General features: G+C 41.9%; 1 protein-coding gene across 1 annotated transcript in view; it reads right to left on the bottom strand.

The window, feature by feature from the left end:
• Window positions 1-16,026, bottom strand: part of LOC310849384 (enoyl-CoA delta isomerase 2-like) — a gene marked incomplete at its 5' end in the record, with an annotated part of 28,218 nt that extends 12,192 nt beyond the window's left edge. The window contains 6 exon segments of the mRNA XM_083749549.1: window positions 2,936-3,025; window positions 3,359-3,471; window positions 8,600-8,674; window positions 11,309-11,378; window positions 15,909-15,926; window positions 15,928-16,026. Of these exon segments, the coding sequence (XP_083605675.1) occupies window positions 2,936-3,025; window positions 3,359-3,471; window positions 8,600-8,674; window positions 11,309-11,378; window positions 15,909-15,926; window positions 15,928-16,026 (465 nt within the window).
• Between the last annotated feature and the right edge of the window lie 2,210 nt (window positions 16,027-18,236).

Here is an 18,236-nt window from a genome sequence, read left to right as displayed (position 1 = left end):
GCTCTTTTTGTTTTTGTTTTTGTGACTGTGTGGAACCCAGTTCAGCTACTGACTGATTGTGTGACTGCAGTACACTGTCTATTGCTTTCATTTTATGGATCGATGATCTTGTTAGACAGTAAAATCCATGTTAAATTGCTGTTTTAGGGGTTGTTTTTAAAAGTCTGGAATTGATTAATCCATTTTGCATTACTTTCTATGGGAAAGTGCACCTTATTTTTGAAACGCTTTGGTTTTGGAACGGACTTCCGGAACAGATTAAGTTTGAGAACCAAGGTACCACTGTATTGCTCAAAACGCACACTTCTACAAATGATGCAGCACAATTCTCCAGCCAAACAATGCATCCAAAACCACATCTTAGGGGGAAAGTGCACATAAAAACATGTTTATTTGTGAAAATAACTTGCAAAAATGCAATAACTTGCAAAAACTTTTGCAACACTTGCAAAAATGCACACTTTTTTAATTGGCCAAACTAATGCAAAAATGGGGCAAAGTGAAGTTAAAGCTGGAAAAATGAGAAGCCGAGAGAAACTAAAACTGCCAGATCCACCTCTCTCTAACTTCAGACAGTCAGGGCACACTACTAGTATACTTATCCCCCTTTGCTCTTCCTAGTATGTTATTTAACGTGCAATCTGACTGCTGGGAGAGAGCTGGTGGACCTTTAATTATGTGTCTCTCCATCACGCTCCCTTTGTGAGCTTCCTCTGGCTATCATAGGAAGCTAGCTTAATACTGAGTAAGACAATTATCAGTCTTTCTAGTGTGGTGGTTAAGAGTGGTAGATTCGTAATCTGGGGATCCGGGCTTGCGTCTCTGCTCCTCCACATGCAGCTGCTGGGTGACCTTGGGCCAGTCACACTTCTTTGAAGTCTCTCAGGCTCACTCACCTCACAGAGTGTTTGTTGTGGGGGAGGAAGGGAAAGGAGAATGTTAGCCGCTTTGAGACTCCTTAAAAGGGAGTGAAAGACGGGATATCAAATCCAAACTCCTCTTCTTCTCTTCTTCTAGCTTTGAATTATCTACCTTGGCTGGCAGTGGATCTACAAGGTTTTAGGCAAAGTTGGTGGGGTTTGAACCTTTGCATACAAGGCAAATGCTCTACAACTGAACCATGGCCCTTCTCTGTTCTGATTCAAAAATCCTTTCTTATGGATTCTTACATTCTCATGTGGTCTACTGCATGGGCACTCACTTTGGACCAATCACTCATCTTCTTACCCTTGTCACAGCATGCAAATAAAAGGGAGCTCGTGAGCCTCTGAATCATGAATCTGATCTTTTCCAAGTCACAAGCTGTGGGGATTGTTATATGAACCTCAGAAAATTCAATCTGGCAGGCTTGAAAAAGAATAATCAAGATGATGAAAGGGAAACATACTGTTAGGGACAGAGTTCAAATATTTTGCATTGCCAGGCTGAGAGGAGGCTTTCAATTACTTTTCACACATATAATTAGATGTCTTTAATATAGAATTCCCCGTTCCATGCTGCTACTGCAAAATGTGCAAGGAATGTAGAAAATAACCTTAAAATCTGCCGTATAAAAATAGAGCAGTTTTTAGTACGATTTAAAGACATCAATATTTAAATTACAGCTAAGTGAGATGGCTGAAATCGAGATTTCTGCCATTGAAGATAGTCTAGGAAGAATAATGTTAACACTTCATAGTTACCCATTGTGATAGCAGAATGCAGACAGGGCAATCCTATGCATGTGCCAGTGAGTTCAAGGAGACTTGCTCTCAGGTAAGCAAGCGTACATTGAGCTGCAATCCTATGCATACTTACCTGAGAGCAAGGATACACAAATCTTTCAGTTTTGGTTTTCTCAATTTCTCATTTTTCCAGTCTTAAATTCAGTTCTCTACATTTCTAGAGCAATCTGCAAATTTTAGTTAAAATAATCCTCATGAAAATTATCAACATTTTAGTGCAAACACATTTTTGCATGCAATTCCAATTAATATACACATTTTAACAAGCATTTCCTCCTAAACAATACATTTTGGTAAGATATTCTCACTAATATATGCATTTATATGCACGCTTCACATTAGTATATGGATTTCTGTACACATTACTCAGCTGGAGAACTGCCTTGCCAAATTCAGAGAAGTACAAGTATGGCTGTGTCTTGGTTCAGATTTTGTTTTGGAAAATGTGAATGAGGTAAGTTCACCTTTAAATGTGAACTGAATTGAATTTCTCCTCCATCCCTACCTGGGAGTAAGGCATCATCAATACAGCAGCATTTTCCTCCGAGGAAATACACATAGGATCACAATGCAAGGCCCAAACTATACACCAAGGTGGAGAACTATATACACCAGGTCTGGACTACAACTCCCATCGTCTCTGACCATTGACCCTGCTGGCAGGGATTGATGGGAGTTGGAGTCCCAACAGCTTCTGGAAGGCCAGCCCTACTATATCTTGATGATGGCACATTGTGCCTTTAGAAGCAAGGCTGCCCCAATTACATATCAAAGTGGGGTGAGGTGTCCTGGTTAAGAGGTGCATGGGTGAGAGTGTTGAAGCATCTCCCCATCTGCCACGAACTTTTCTCCATTTGGACTCACTTCCAGTACTGGAGATTATTTGAGGGGAAAGCAACATTGGGAGATGTGGGGTGGTAAATTGTGAGGAGGTAAACCTTCCTCTTAGGGAAGTTGCTCAATTGTTTTGGGTGCATTTTTCTGGTGTATACTCAACTGCAAACCAAACTAGTACCGTGGCTATACTTTGTCGAAGGATTTTAGTGTCATAGTGTCTGTTGTTTTAAGTCTCAAAACCTATTCCTGATTGACCACAGGAACAAAATGAAATTAATCTTAATGATGAAATGCGGAGAAGGGGGAAGAGGTATAACAACTGGTTGGTACTGGGGTGTTTCCCCCCCCCCCCAGCAATGAGTTAAGCTACTTACCTTTAGGGGGCCCATTATCTTAGGAAAGGTGTAAGTTGAGCAGCCTTCTGGAGTCTGTCCAAGTAGGCTAAAAGGGGTCTGAAACACCACCTGCATTGACATTGAAATAGATATGTATATATAAGAGCAAAAACCAGAGAGTGTTTGAGAAAGCTTCAAACAGGTAAGATCTTTAGGACGTACACTTACCGTATTTTTTGCTCTATAACACGCACCCGACCATAACACGCACGTAGTTTTTAGAGGAGGAAAATCTGTAGGCATGCCACCCGTAGGCATTCCCTCCATAACACGCACAGACATTTCCCCTTACTTTCTAGGAGGAAAAAAGTGAGTGTTATGGTGCAAAAAATACGGCAATTTATCTACTCTTTTAATTGTATCAGACAAGTTTCAACCATTTAAACCATATTGTACCCCCACCTTGGGATCAGATGACAAAGGATGAGCTAAAAAGACTCTTAATAAATAAACAAATGTGCCCCATTGAACCCATTTCTTGCTTAGGGTGCACAGGATGTTCCATAGACTCCTTCCTTAGATTCCTGCCTATTGCAAAGGAGTCAGGAACAATGCAAAGGAGCAGCCAGTTGGTTCCAAGAGGAAGTGAGAACGCCACCTATTATTTTGAGCCACTCCTACTTACTGGCCATCAAACCACATTCCCATCCACAGGGACCCATGTTGTATATGTGAGAGAGGCTACAGTTCAGTGGCAGCGTATATGCTTTTTATGCATAAGGTCTCAACCTCTGACTTCTCTAATTGAAAATGATATTGGGTAGCATGGGGGGGGCAAGGTCTTTGCTTGAGTCCCTGGGAAGGAGCCAACTTTGGGAGAAGATAACACTGGGCTGGATGCACCAGTGGTGTAAATCAGGATGAGGCAGCTAGAAATGTTGACCTAACTATGAGACTGCACTGGCTACCAATTAGTTTCCGGGCCCAATTCAAAGTGCTGGTTTTGACCTATAAAGCCTTAAACGGCTTAGGACCGCAATACCTCAAGGAGTGCCTCTTCCCATATGAACCTACCCAGTCCCTGAGATCATCTTCTGAGGAACTCCTTCATGTGTCTCCTCCTCGAAAGGTCCGGAGGGTGGCAACACGAGAACGGGCCTTCTCTGCAGTGGCTCCCCTTCTGTAGAATGCTCTCCCCAGGGAAGTTCGCCTGGCCCCTTCATTATATACCTTTAGGAGCCAGGGAAAAATGTTCCTTTTAACCAGGCCTTTGGTTGATCTGATGGACACCCAACACCCTTTTAGAATGTAGCTTTTTGGGGGGAGGGGGTATTGAGTTATTGCTTTAGGTTTGACTATTTTACGTTGTGGTCTTGTTGTGAACTGCCCTGAGTCCTCTGGGTATAGGGGGGTGTATAAGTTGAAATAATAATAATAATAATAATAATAATAATAATAATAATACAGCTGTACAGAACATCTGAAGGGGTCCACGTCTTGCCCAAGCCTATTTTTCCCCTATCCAAATATTAGCTTAAAAATCCATGGATGATAGGTCTGTAGCTCTGTGAGGGACCATATGTTCTGTATGCAAAAGGTCCCAGGTGTGTGTGTGTGATGGGGCAACTTTTATTGATGTCAAAGCTGTCTTTCTAATAATGCACCGTAGACCCTCTGCTCTTTTCCAAGCTGCTGGATGTTAAAAATGAACACAATCACCAGAAGCCATGGGATGTTATTACCAACCTTCCATCCTAATCATTTTTTTAAAAGGTATCCTTCGGTTACTAATATGAGCAGAAAACAGCAAGTAAGTAGGTCAGCTGGCCATGACGGAGGGCTACTCTAGCATGCAGGGTGGAACAGTTGCGGCAGTTTTAAAGTGCTTTATCTCACTGAGTTTCGCCGTCTCCAGTGATGCTGCTTCTACAGGGGAGAAGGGGACTAAGGCATTCAGAAATATTGCTTGGCTGGAGCAGTTCCTCCAGGCAGTTTCAGATCATTACTGCTGCTTCCCTGAACCAACCTGAAAAGACTTTTTGCTCTCCCTGTTGTCAATTCATTATACTCCTCACATAAGACTTCTCATATTAGTTGCTTTACCCACATTGCTGTATTAACTCCTTGGCCGCAATCTGGAGATAAGAGTCGGTGTGGTGTAGAGTATCAGATGAAGACCAGAGACTAGGACACAGGCTTGGATTCCCTATTTTGCGTCCAGGTGACCTTGGGCCAGTCATCATCTCTCAGCCCAACTTACCACACAGGGCTGTTGTAAGGACAGGGAGGGAGGGGAGAGCCTGTCAGTTTGCATTTCTTAGTGCAGGAAGTATTGATCTTTCCTATTCTAATTAATTCATGAGGGTTCTGGAAGCTTCTGTGTGTGAAAGAAACAAGCAGAAAGTTCCTGATGTTTAGGTTATTCCTTCAGAGAAGCTGAGTACAGATGGTTTAAACTGGTTCTGTTATCTCTTCTTTCAAAGTCATAAAAATAAGGCCAAAAGGAGCCTAGGTTTCACTTTCTCATTCTATCTCTTTTCCTTCTGGTGTGGTGTTCTGTACATACATAGGGGCATAGGAATTTGTTCATCCCCCCCCCCAAAAAAAATATAGTCCGGTCCCGCACAAGGTCTGAGGGACAGTGGACCGGCCCCCTGCTGAAAAAGTTTGCTGATCCTTGACTTAAGGGAATAGCTTTCATCATGGTACAAACATCTAAAATGCTCAGAGTGCGGCCACTAAGAAAGCTGTTGCGTGTTCCTGCCTTCTCTCCCTAGCTCACTCCCAATAAAGCTGGCTCGCTGAAGCAAAACATGCAGTTGGTGAATGAATCTAAATGACCCAGTCACAGTTTCATATCAAGTTCACCTGGGACCCAGCTACACTTATCAATTATATTGTTATAACTGCGTTATAAACATGCGGCACCAGATGTCGCTATAGAGCAGTGATCCGTCGCCAACGGGATTTTCCATTAAGAGCTTTTATAATGTGTTTTTCTACAGCGTTTTTAAAAATCTGTAAAGATCTAGCCCTGATCTGGAAAACCAAAAAAAGATCAAAGAGATTCACCGAACATGCAAAGAAGCAGTAGGTGGGGAAGCAGGTTTCCTCTTCCTCCCTTTCCTCCCTTCTCTTTCCTCCATGGCTCACTTATGAGTCAGTTCATATTGTGAAATTATAGTTGACAAAGCCTGGACTTTTAGCGATGAGGAAAGCACCGGGAAAATGCCCTGAGAAGTGTGAGCTAACACTTGCTTTGATGCAACATCACTTGGTACTTATGCCAGGCAGGTATATTTGAGATGGCTGTTGCACATGAGCGGAGGAGCACTCATGCACAGATTAGAGCTTCATGAATAGGAGTTCGGGGATGTGGGGGAGGTTGCAGTGGGGAGGAAACCCAAAAGGTTGTTGGTTGAATACACCCCCGCCCCCGTCTCTGATGTGCACACACTGTGACCTTAAAGGGACCCCTGACCGTTAGGTCCAGTCGTGGCCAACTCTGGGGTTGCGGCGCTCATCTAGCTTTACTGGCCGAGGGAGCTGGCGTACAGCTTCTGGGTCATGTGGCCAGCATGACTAAGCCGCTTCTGGCGAACCAGAGCAGTGCACGGAAATGCCGTTTACCTTCCCCCCGGAGCAGTATCTATTTATCTACTTGCACTTTGACGTGCTTTCGAACTGCTAGGTTGGCAGGAGCAGGGACTGAGCAACGGGAGCTCCCCCCAAAAATATAGTCCGGCCCACCACATGGTCTGAGGGACAGTGGACTGGCCCATGGCTGAAAAAGTTTGCTGACCCCTGGTCTAGATGTTGCAACACAGTTTCAGGGAGGGGAAAAAATACCCCTCCACACACACATCCATTCTCTGATTCTCCAAATAAAGTACTGATTTCTGACTTGGGGGAACAGGGAATGACGGTGGGGGAAAGTATACAAAGGCCATTACTCAGACATTACATTAAACCTCATCACAGATGGACCCAGATTGTTTTGACAACTTATGCTGTTCTTTGCCCTCGAAGTTCTTTGCAGGTTTTTTCAGCATTTGTCCCCAGGAAGCAATAAAACATCTCATGGTTCTTAAAGAGAATAATCTATACAGATGCCTGAAAGGAAACACTAGGCTCACTGTCTGAACCCAAAGTGTAATCACTCAGCCTTGTACCACACAGAAACGGGTCCTTCAAGGGCTATGATTATTGACTGCACTTTCCCAAAACAATGGAGCAGTATGAAATGGGGATTTCTTGCCTTCTATAAATTCCAGCAAATGCATCTTAATGTCCCCACAGCCACTTTTCCCCATTCCCTTGGGATACTGCTTTATTCATTCATAATTTATAACAGGGAGGATAAGGGCATCTCAATCAGGCCAGCTATCATAAATTAAAACTTGCTTTTTACACTTTCAATATGCCATAGATAGACTCTTGCCATTATTTGTGCATGGCGTGAGAAAAACAGGTCTCTTGTAAGTTGCAGTCCTTCATTGCACAGAAAAATAAAATGCAACGTACACAGGAGCCACAAACATATCTGAAAATGGATCTTGCACTGAAAGTTTCTCGCGTGTCAGTTTACTGTTGAGAACTGCACCAGCACATGATTTTTGTCTCAGATCGTAATTTCATTAACCAAAATATCAAAAAGAATTCCACGCCAGTGGGTCTGATCCAAGTCTCTCTTAATGGCAGATTCCTTTAAATGGAGAAGGGATGGACAAGACTAAGCCCTGAAACCTGAAGCTTCGGGATTCAGCTGAATAAAGACAGGGTGGCCTTTGAGCATGTGCAAAGTGTACACCTCTCACCACCACTTAACCATAACCTTACCCCCACCCCTGCTGCAAAATGCATACTTGGATGAAGTCTTCCCAGGTAAAACAGCCCAAGCTCCGTCGGTTATGATTCACTGGGCCAAAGATTTTGGGTATAATATACAGCTGAATGATTGGGTAAAATTATGGAAAGAAGGTTTAAAATTTACTGCATGCAATGCCCTAAAAGAAAATGTGATGAAAATGATGTGTAGATGGTATATTACACCTGTTAAGTTAGCGAAAATGTATAAATTCAGCAATAAATGTTGGAAATGTAAAGAAAATGATCCGATGCACGCAGCAAATGAGCCGAGTCAGTGCTGCGTGACTTGATTTTATAACCTTTGGTCCATCCCCCTAAATGGCAACACCAAAATTTGCCCAGTAACCCAACCGCCGAATGACTGCGGATGGCCATCCATACTAACCCGGCCAGCAACAGAAGGGTGGCCTGTCAGACCCCACCGCAACACGTGTTCTCTATGAAGGAGAACACGCTTTCTAAAATCCACAGGGCACATGAGACCATTTGCTTTTACTGCTCAGTTGCTGTTTGGACTTGCTCAGTCTCTCCTGTATTAAACCCTGCTCCTTTAAACATGCCTACATTTCACTGGATCCCAGGATGGGGTAGCCCTTCCATTCTGAACAGCAGAGAGGTGCAAAGATGATGATGTAGTTGTGTTTCTGCCCCCCTTAATGGGGGGCTCTCAAGGGTTAGGGTTAAGCTCTCTAGATTTGCAGTCACAGTCCAGAGCTCTTTTGACATCAGTGTGGATAATAGTATATGTAGTAAAGATGTGGGTAATAGTATGAATCAAGCATTTAATTATGAGAACATATTTAAAGGCTCCTGCTTACTTCAGCTGCTCTCAACTATTTTTCTGAATATCTTGCAAGTTTTCGGCAAAATTGTTAAGATCGTTCCCACTACAATAGTAATCGCCACGTCCTACAAAGATCCAAAAATAACATTTAAAATGTATGCAGTATGCTGATTTATCAGGATGGTAAACATAATAGAAATAACAAAGAGACGAGAGAAAAAAAAACAACATTGCTGAGGTTGCAATCCAAATCTAATTAACCAGGAACCTTTTTTTATTATATGACTAGATGACCCTTGTGGTTCCATCCAACTCTATGATTCTATATCTTAGAAAGAGAGGCTACAAGTTGCAATGTACCTTCATATACAGTGGTACCTCGAGTTAAGAAGTTAATTTGTACTGGAGGTCCATTCTTAACCTGAAACTGTTCTTAACCTGAGGTACCACTTTAGCTAATGGGGCCTCCTGCTGCCACCGCGCCGCCACTGCACAATTTCTGTTCTCATACTGAAGCAAAGTTCTTAACCTGAGGTACTATTTCTGGGTTAGCGGAGTCTGTAACCTGAAGCATCTGTAACCTGAAGCATCTGTAACCTGAGGTACCACTGTACAGTAAGCCCGCAACTTATGTGAAGGTTCAGTTCCCAGAAACTTCGTACAAACGCAAAAAAAGTGTAAAGCCAGGAAGTCCCTTTAAACAATCTGTAAGAAAACCACAACCCAAAACACAACAGCATTCTGCAGCTCAGAACACCTTCCTCTCACTCTCAGACCACCACTGCTTGCTCTTTATTCGCTAGCTAGGCCCCGTGTCACTCTCTGACTCTCTGACAACACACAAACTCTCTCTCAGGGTGAGTGCAATGACTGAAGGGATTGCAAACTGTTGTTTCCTCCTCGCTTGACTCCTTCTGACAGTTTTTCTACCAAGTATTTTTATTCCCGTTCCCCCCATGTTCTTCCAATCTATTTATATCTTTTTCGATCGCCCTGGTAAGGTTGGGATCACATAAGAAAAGTGAGTGTAAGTTGCAGGCTTGCTGTGCTACTGGGCACAATATAGAGAAAATATTAATAAGATATGCACCCAGTTCTACATCAGAAAGAAGTGACTAGATGGGTGGCCTGAGCAAAACAATATGTTACAAGTGAAATTTGTCCTTTGGTCTCCAATGGCAATTGCTTATCATTTATTCTTGATTTTATTTATATTAACATTTTGAAATGATGATTGCAATGGCTTTGTATCCTTGTATTAATTGGATTCTAGATTTCAAATAAATATATTTCGGAGCAAACAAATGTTCAGGTCCAACTTTTACATCAAGGCACATCTGCTAGTCTACGTGTGTTTACTTAGCAGCCCATTTCATGCTATTCAATGAGCATTATTCCCAAGTAGGGAAAGGGGGGAACAGAATTGCATTTAAAGGCTAACCTACCTGATTTGCACTTTCTGAAATAATACGAGAATCTTTTTCTGAATTTTGCATTGCTGTTTGCCATCCAATTGCTTAGTACAAATGTACATGTTTGCATTTTTATGTTGTGAACTGCTTTGAGATCTAGAGTCAATGGGATATTTCACTGAAATGCTCTCTATGTGGCGCTACTCTTGAGGTTGACCCAGATGCTGTAGCTAGTGCGACGTGTGGTGGCTCGACTGCTCACAGAATGTTGCCATCCTATTACACCACTGCTGAAATATCTGCAATGGCTGCCACTTAGCTACCGGTAACACCACCAGTACACCCAAACTGCTGGTCCCTATACAGCTTGGGACCAGGATACCTAAAAGATTGTCTCATTTCCTATATACCTCATCAATCACTGTGTTCTACAGGAGAGGGTATGCTGCAGATAAAATCGTATCAGGAGGGTTGTTCCTCACAATGTTGTAACTGGGCCTTTGCTGTGGTGGCCCCTAATTCTTTGGAACTCCACCTCATTACACATCAAACAGGTACCAACTTTATTATCTTTTCAAGTCCTGTTAAAGAATTCTGCTTTCAGTAAGTCTTCCAAGAGGAGATTTCTATTCCAGTCAGTATCTGAATTTATTTGAAATTGTTTTATATGTATGTAGTGTTTAGAGTGCTGGACTAGGACCTGGGAGAGCAGAGTTCAAATCTCCACTGGGTGACCTTGGGCCAGTCACTCACTCCCAGCCTAACCTACCTCACAGGGTTATTGTGAGGATAAATTTGAGGGGAGGAGATACAAGTATGAGACCTTGAGCTCCTTGGAGCAAAGGCTGAATATAAATGTAATTTTAAAATTTTAATTTTAACTGTTCTTGTATGTGCGGTATGTTTTGTATATGATTTTTATTCAGAAATGAATTCTTATCATGATCATCATCGTTATTCCCTTGTAAACTGTTGTGTGAGGGTTATATACCTTGTAAGGTTGGAAATACATGTCAATAAATAACAGGAAATGGAAGCATTGCCCCTCTTCCACAAAGAAATCGCAATGTCTTGGGAACTTTTAGCATGCGATACTTACAGGTGTTAATAATAATTGGAAACACATTCTTTTTCAAGCCCAATATTTTACAGGAATTCTGTATTTCTTCCTCCCTCGCTGGATAAATTTCAGGCTCTGTGGACCAATTGTAGCTCAAAAGTTTTCTAGAGGAAGAGGAACCTTTTGTTCTGCCAGACAGATTCTTTCTAACAATTTCCACCCACAGGAGAGAAGGTTTGGCCGCTGCTTTATTAACACCACTCTCAGAACTTCCACAATAAAAATACCTGTTATTACAGTCAATGTGGAATCATCCTTGGCAGCTTCTTCAAGTGCTCGCATAATTTCACCATACATCTGTGGGAAAAGAGAAGGGGGGAGGAGGAAACTGAGAGTACGGGGAAGACAGCATTTCACTCACACTATCTAAATATTGTAGAGATAACATGGCAAACCAACTATCAAATCCTGAAGAATCTCTACCGGGATTATTTTACTCCTCTGTTCTCTGTTTTGTGCCTACAGCATGCAGATAAGTTGATTCTGGTTTAATTATTATGAGTTGGCCCCAAAGAATGTAAGGGTGGTATTCATCTAGGTTTCAGTCAGAGCAGAGCCACGAAATGAACATGCAGCAATTGGAGGAAACCACACATAAAGATATGCAGGTTAAGCATACATGTGGTCTAAACCACTGAGCCTCTTGGGCTTGCCGATCAGAAGGTCGGCAGTTCGAATCCCCACGATGGGTTGAGCTCCCATTGCTCTGTTCCAGCTCCTGCCAACCTAGCAGTTCGAAAGCATGCCAGTGCAAGTAGATAAATAGGTACCGCTGCAGGAGAAAGGTAAACAGCATTTCCGTGCGCTCTGGTTTCCATCATGGTGTTCTGTTGCGCAAGAAGCAGTTTAATCATGCTGGCCACATGACCCAGAAAGCTCTCTGTGGGCAAACGCCAGCTCCCTTGGCCTAAAAAGCTAAATGAGCGCCGCAACCCTACTGTCGCCTTTGACTGGACTTAACTGTCCAGGGGTCCTATACCTTTTTACCTTATCCTTGAAGAAAAGAGATGCTATTGCTGGAATATGTGAGGGAAGGCTCCAGACCACTGCCTTGTGTGCTTTGTGCCAGGTGGCAGGCAATTTAGCACAATGATAGAGTACCTGACATAGTGTTGCTCTGGAGAATGGTAGGAAATTAAAATGGTGGTTGATAGCCACCCGTATCAGGTCTTCAGGGGCATTGTGGGAAATTTAAAATGTTCGCTCATAGCCACCCACCAACTGCTGCTGCCGCCAGGTAAATCCATCCCCACTGATGTAGGTAAAGGTAAAGGGTAAAGGGACCCCTGACCATTAGGTCCAGTCGTGGCCGACTCTGGGGTTGCAGCGCTCATCTCGCTTTATTGGCTGAGGGAGCCGGCGTACAGCTTCCGGGTCATGTGGCCAGCATGACTAAGCTACTTCTGTGGAACCAGAGCAGCGCACGAAAATGCTGTTTACCTTCCCGCCGAAGTGGTACCTATTTATCTACTTGCACTTTGACGTGCTTTCGAACTGCTAGGTTGGCAGGAGCAGGGACTGAGCAACGGGAGCTCACCCCGTCGCGGGGATTCGAACCGCCAACCTTCTGATCGGCAAGTCCTAGGCTCTGTGGTTTAACCCACAGCACCACCCGTGTCCCTACTGATGTAGGAGGGGCCCCATAAATCGAACCTATCAAAAGAAGGGGCCTTACAGCTACCACTTATGGATTTTTACAGTAGCTGCAGTTATAAACTTCCATGGGGTTAAGACTTCAATCATTTCCATGCTTCATAAGCCAGTCCTTTTGGAATATGGAGCATGACTGAAACACTCTTGACTCGAAGCAGAATAGACTAAATGTGCTAAGAGAGCACAGTTTCAGCGGGTAATTTGCTCATTTTGGGGATTGCATCTTAGCCAACAAATGAAAACAAGGGCAAGCCTGGAAGCTTGGCATTCCTTTCCTTAATCATTTGTGAATCTGAGCCAACCATGAATTATTACAGAGAGAATCACGAGAGGCCCACTCCTTTAAACATAATTTTAGGAGCCTGGGACGGTACATAAATCACCACTACAACCAATAATTTAGCATAATAAGGCCATTTTAGTTGACATGGAATACACATCAGATTCCAGTTGATGCAGAGTCATCAGAACGTTGGCTGGCAGTGAAGAAGAAAAAGAATTATGTAAAGAATTTATATGAAACTGCTTCGATCTCTAACAAATTCCAACTGCCCAAACATGTGTAACAAAGGACAGTGGCATGACCCATTTGAAGCCCACATGTTTGAAATGAAGGACAGGATTTCCTGCATTACAATCTCTGGAATGACTGCATTGAAATTAGCCTATGATCCATCTATTTTACAGGTTATTACTGCCCTTAGTCAGACCCTGTGCAGCCAGTTTTGAAATTAATGTGCCCTTACGTGCCATTAGAAATGGTAACTGCCAGCTTGTGTAATACTTATATAAGTGCACTAAGATTTACACACAAGGACTTCTTACAGTCTCTGCAGGAATGGGGTCCCTGAAAGTGGAAGCAACCAGCCTTTTCACAAAAGAATTGTGATACTGTTAAGTTGTGGGTGAACATATCAGACGACACAGCGATTCTTCAAACAGCTCTTCTTTATTCAGATGCCAGAACAGAACTGAACTGAAGAGCTCAGTCAGCCTGCTTATATAGAGCTCCAGAACAAAGTAACTGTTGCAACTTTCTAAAACTATCCAATCACTGAACGTCACTTTCGATCCTTCATTTTCATAACTATCTACAGTATTCCCCTGCTGGCCCAGGGTGAGAACTTCAGTACATAACAGATACAGTCTTAAATCAGAAGTCAGGGAGGCCACTTTTCTCTTCCAGTGACAAAGCTATCCTCTGATTTCTCTTTGTTCGTATGCTTTCTCAGTTCTATAAATGTATTTCCTTTTACTGATGAAGGAGCGCAGCAGTTCTTACTCAGTCCTTTTCACTAAAAAAAATTTCCCCTTTTCCTATTTCTGTATTTCTATCCATGATTCACCTCCTGTGGTCTCTGTTGAGTTGAATATTTTGTGAATCAGTCCCACACCCCAGTAATGTAGACTGACTACTGACCTGCTGGATTTTGCTTTGCACTGATTGTTTTGATATTCCTGTTTGTTTTCCTTGCTTTCTTTCCCCTGAAAATTTCAACAAAGACATTTTTGAAGCAAAACATTTTGCCTTTGATTTGGATTGTGGAGCCTTCTCTGATCCTGCTAGCTCTCCAATTTGCCGTAGGCAATTTATGTAAGAGCAAATGCAATCATAGCAATCCTGATTGGTCAATAATAAGCAAGTGATTAGCTCTCACGTATTCTGGCATGTGAATCAGAAGTGAAATAAAATGAGTCAAAGAGATATTCTCACTGGCTCATACTGATTTAGGGGGGGTGAGTTATGCATTGACAAGAAAGAGAGAGAGAGCACAGATTTGCGTAAGATGTGCATATGCTAATTTATATGTATAGTTGCATATTTAAGAGCCCTCCAGATGTCATTTTATGGTACAATCATGGCTATTTTCACTCATGATGGAGTCAGGGCTGTTATGTGCAACCCACATTTAGGTGCCAAGCAAAAACATTCCTCTTCAACATATAAATTAACATATAAAATAGTCTCCATTTACAGGTTACTGATTTATAAGTAAATTGGTTACCACCAAAAATCATTCTCCTGTCATTTGGCTTCCATGGTGGAATCTACACACATATTTTAAAAAACACTGTGAAAATGCTTTTAAAAAAACAAACAAAAATGTTTTGATAAATTACATTGAATTTCGCATAGCTCGCTGTTGCCATCTAGTGTCACATTTGTATATCGCACTTTACAACACATTTAAAACGTTTTATTTGCAGCTGTGTAGCCGAGTCCCATGTAACACCAGTACTATACAACAGTGCCAATAACCTGAGTCACTCCAATCACAGGGATACGTCCTTACACCACAAAACTATACTTCCCTTGGGACACACACATTGGTGCAGGACAGCTCCTTCCTGCTAAACTGCTGCCTTCCAGCTGCTTAGAACTACATCAGCTGTCTGTCTGTTCCGGCCAGCACTGTGCTGGTTCAGACTGATGGGAATTGTAGTCCAAAACAGCTAGCGGGCACCATGTTGGTGAAGGCTGGTGCAGGATGCAACCGTGCAGTGATCCAATGTGATCAACATATCTGTCAAGTAGCCAAAAAGAACTACTACATTTTTTGGCTATTGAGTTATTCCACTAACCTAAACTGGACCTGCATTATGTACTCGGAACTTAAAATTCAGAGCTAGCCTACAACAACCTGCAATGGTTGTTCAGGGATACTTGGCTAAATTATCCAGGGTCTTAATAACAAATGTTTACTTGGTCATTTATCATGACATGAAACGACGATAAACCAAGACCCGTGTCATTTCCCCAGGAGGATTTTCCTTAGGTCTCAGTTGGCTTCAGCCTTTAATTAACCCCTTGATCATATACAAAAATCAGAGGCTGAAACCCTAGAGGATTCTCGTTTCATGATAATAGCTTGTATTATGATGCCTGGAGAGATGCAATTTACAAGAAAAGGGCCCAAAACAACATTTGCTTTGAAGAACATTTTGATTAAAGGGCCATGAAGTATATCACATCTCGGGGGAGAACATTATCTTCTAGATAAGGGATGCGTTGAGTCTTTATTGACCGCATTTTGTCTGCCTTGGCTAATTTAAACCAGAACAAATAGCCTGTTGTTAATTTCAAATTCTGGAATGCACAGTGTTACCACCATTTGACACATAATGTAAATACCACTGGAGCCTGTCATTTAGAAGCTATCTTCGTGTACTCACCACAAGGTTGATAGCATTTATTTTTGTCTGGGCGATTCAAGATTATCTTTGTGATCTTGTCCTCTGTAGTGACCAGAAGGGTTTCGTATTTGCCTTTACTTTGAGCAGAAGATCCCATTTCCTTACTGGGAGAGTCACAAGTGGCCAGGCTCAACTGAGAATTCACATACGAGAAGCCAGCTCCGATCTGTAGTCAGCAAAACATGCTATGATTCAAAAGCCCAATAATACAAAGCAGAATTACCTCCTACGGACACATGTCTGCATTACATCTATATTCCACTTTTCTCTCTTCAAGAAGGGACACAAAAAAATGGAAAGTAATTATTTACTAGCAGATTTTAGCCCTGTTCATGTGCGTAGGGCATTTACATGTATCAACAGAAGAGAGGCTGCACCTCTAGCGCCACCCTTGAAATTGGGTCTCTCAGCTGCCACTGCCCTGACTTTGATGTATTGAGAAGCGAGATCTGAAAGGGGAACTACTCAACTGAGCCACTGTTGACACGCACTGTTCCCTTTTCAAGCCTCCCTGCTCAATATTCAAAGGTGAGATGAAGTGAAATGAAGGCGGGAAATGGCACGATGGCATGGGCGAATCTGTCAATTTCAGTTTCTCTTGGTTTTGCATTTTTGCAATCTTAAATACATCTCTCCACATTTCCACATCCGTCTGCCATTTCTAAAGAAAGTCTGCGTGGCAATTCTGTGGGATAACCAGACTAATGGAGCCAGCATGCTTGAGTTTAATTAATGCATGAAAGGGTTAAAACCATAGAGTAAGCTTTCAAATAAATAATACAGAATGATGAGATAATATTTAAAACATAATGGATATAGAATGTGCATACAATATATGCACAAGCTCTTCTACCTCTTTTTGTCTGGTGAATGTTAGGGGCCATACAGCAGTGATTTAAAAACAGTGCATCTCTACTAGATTATGTTTACCTGCAAAGAAACCAGAAATGGCTACCTTTTTTTTGCCGAAACGGGCTAAAGTATCCTGGAGATTCAAGCAAATATATATATTTGGCTATATTTAAATTGAGGTATAAAAGTGACATATCTATTTTGTGCTTCATTTTATTTTAGACGTTTTGTCTATTCTAGTTTTATGGTAAGTTTATTCAGTGTTTATCAGTGTCCTGGTTTTCAGGTCAGAGAATGCATCCCTCTAGTTGACTCTAATCTTTTTATCGCCACTGGGAATTGATGCGGATTCTAAACTGGCCAATCTTTAATATCCACTGGTTTTAAGCATAGTCATGCTGGCCACATGACCCGGAAAAATTGTCTGCGGACAAACGCTGGCTCCCTCAGCCTGTAAAACGAGATGAGCGCAGCAACCCCAGAGTCGTTTACCATTAAGTGTGGGATTTGATGCTGACAAGGGACCAAGATTTAATAAATCATTCAGCACCTAGCACCCACTTACTCTACAAACACAAAGCAGACAGATTTTCTACTCTGTAGGAACAAAGACCTGTCACAGATCATAGAGATATGTGGGAACTGTTTTGACAGCTGTAGGATTAATTTCCATTTAAACTCTAATGTGTGTTGCGAGGTGGTGGGGCGGTACGTAGATAAAAATTAGGATTTAGTGGAAGACCACTTCTGATTAATGTCTTTCTGCATTGGGGAAAATATTATCAGTGGATCTGAACCTAATGCAAACAAGGTCCATCTGGAAGGATTTTCTTTTGATAAGATTATGAGAAATGTAATTTCAGCTGGAATTTATTCCCCTCGCGGACATGCATCTCAGTTAGTATGCCTCCTGACTGACTGCCTACCAATAGCTCATTATTGATCAGTTATTGCTACTTCTCCAAACAGCAGATTAGTTTCCCACATCTATAAAATAATACCATTTATAGCGCCATCCTGAGAAGTAAGACCACAGAGTTCAGCAGGTCTTACTCTCAGGTAAGAATGACAGCCAATGTTCTTTTTGTGTTTTCTTCAAATCTCTCCTGAGGTTCAAGAAAAATATTTGTACTTTATATTTTCTTTTCTATATTATTATTTTCTTTTGATATATTGCCTTTTATTACCTTTCTATAAAAGAGTTTGGATTTTACTGACTAATATGTTAAAAACCTCTAATAAACTTCTATATATAAGAAAGGGAAAATATTTTTATTTCCCCCTATTATTTTACCAGTGTGGCAGCCTGGAGTTGATATATTTATTTTATCTATTTATTTCATAAAATCTATGTGCTGCTTCATTGTTGTTGTTGTTTTAAAAAAACACCAAACCTCTCAAAGTGGTTTACAAAAACATAAAACAATAAAATCAAGGAAAAAGTACAACCATACT

This window comes from Podarcis gaigeae, assembly GCF_964106915.1.
Source record: "Podarcis gaigeae genome assembly, chromosome: 7".
NCBI lineage: Eukaryota > Metazoa > Chordata > Lepidosauria > Squamata > Lacertidae > Podarcis > Podarcis gaigeae.
This window is presented reverse-complemented; position numbering and strand designations above follow the sequence as displayed.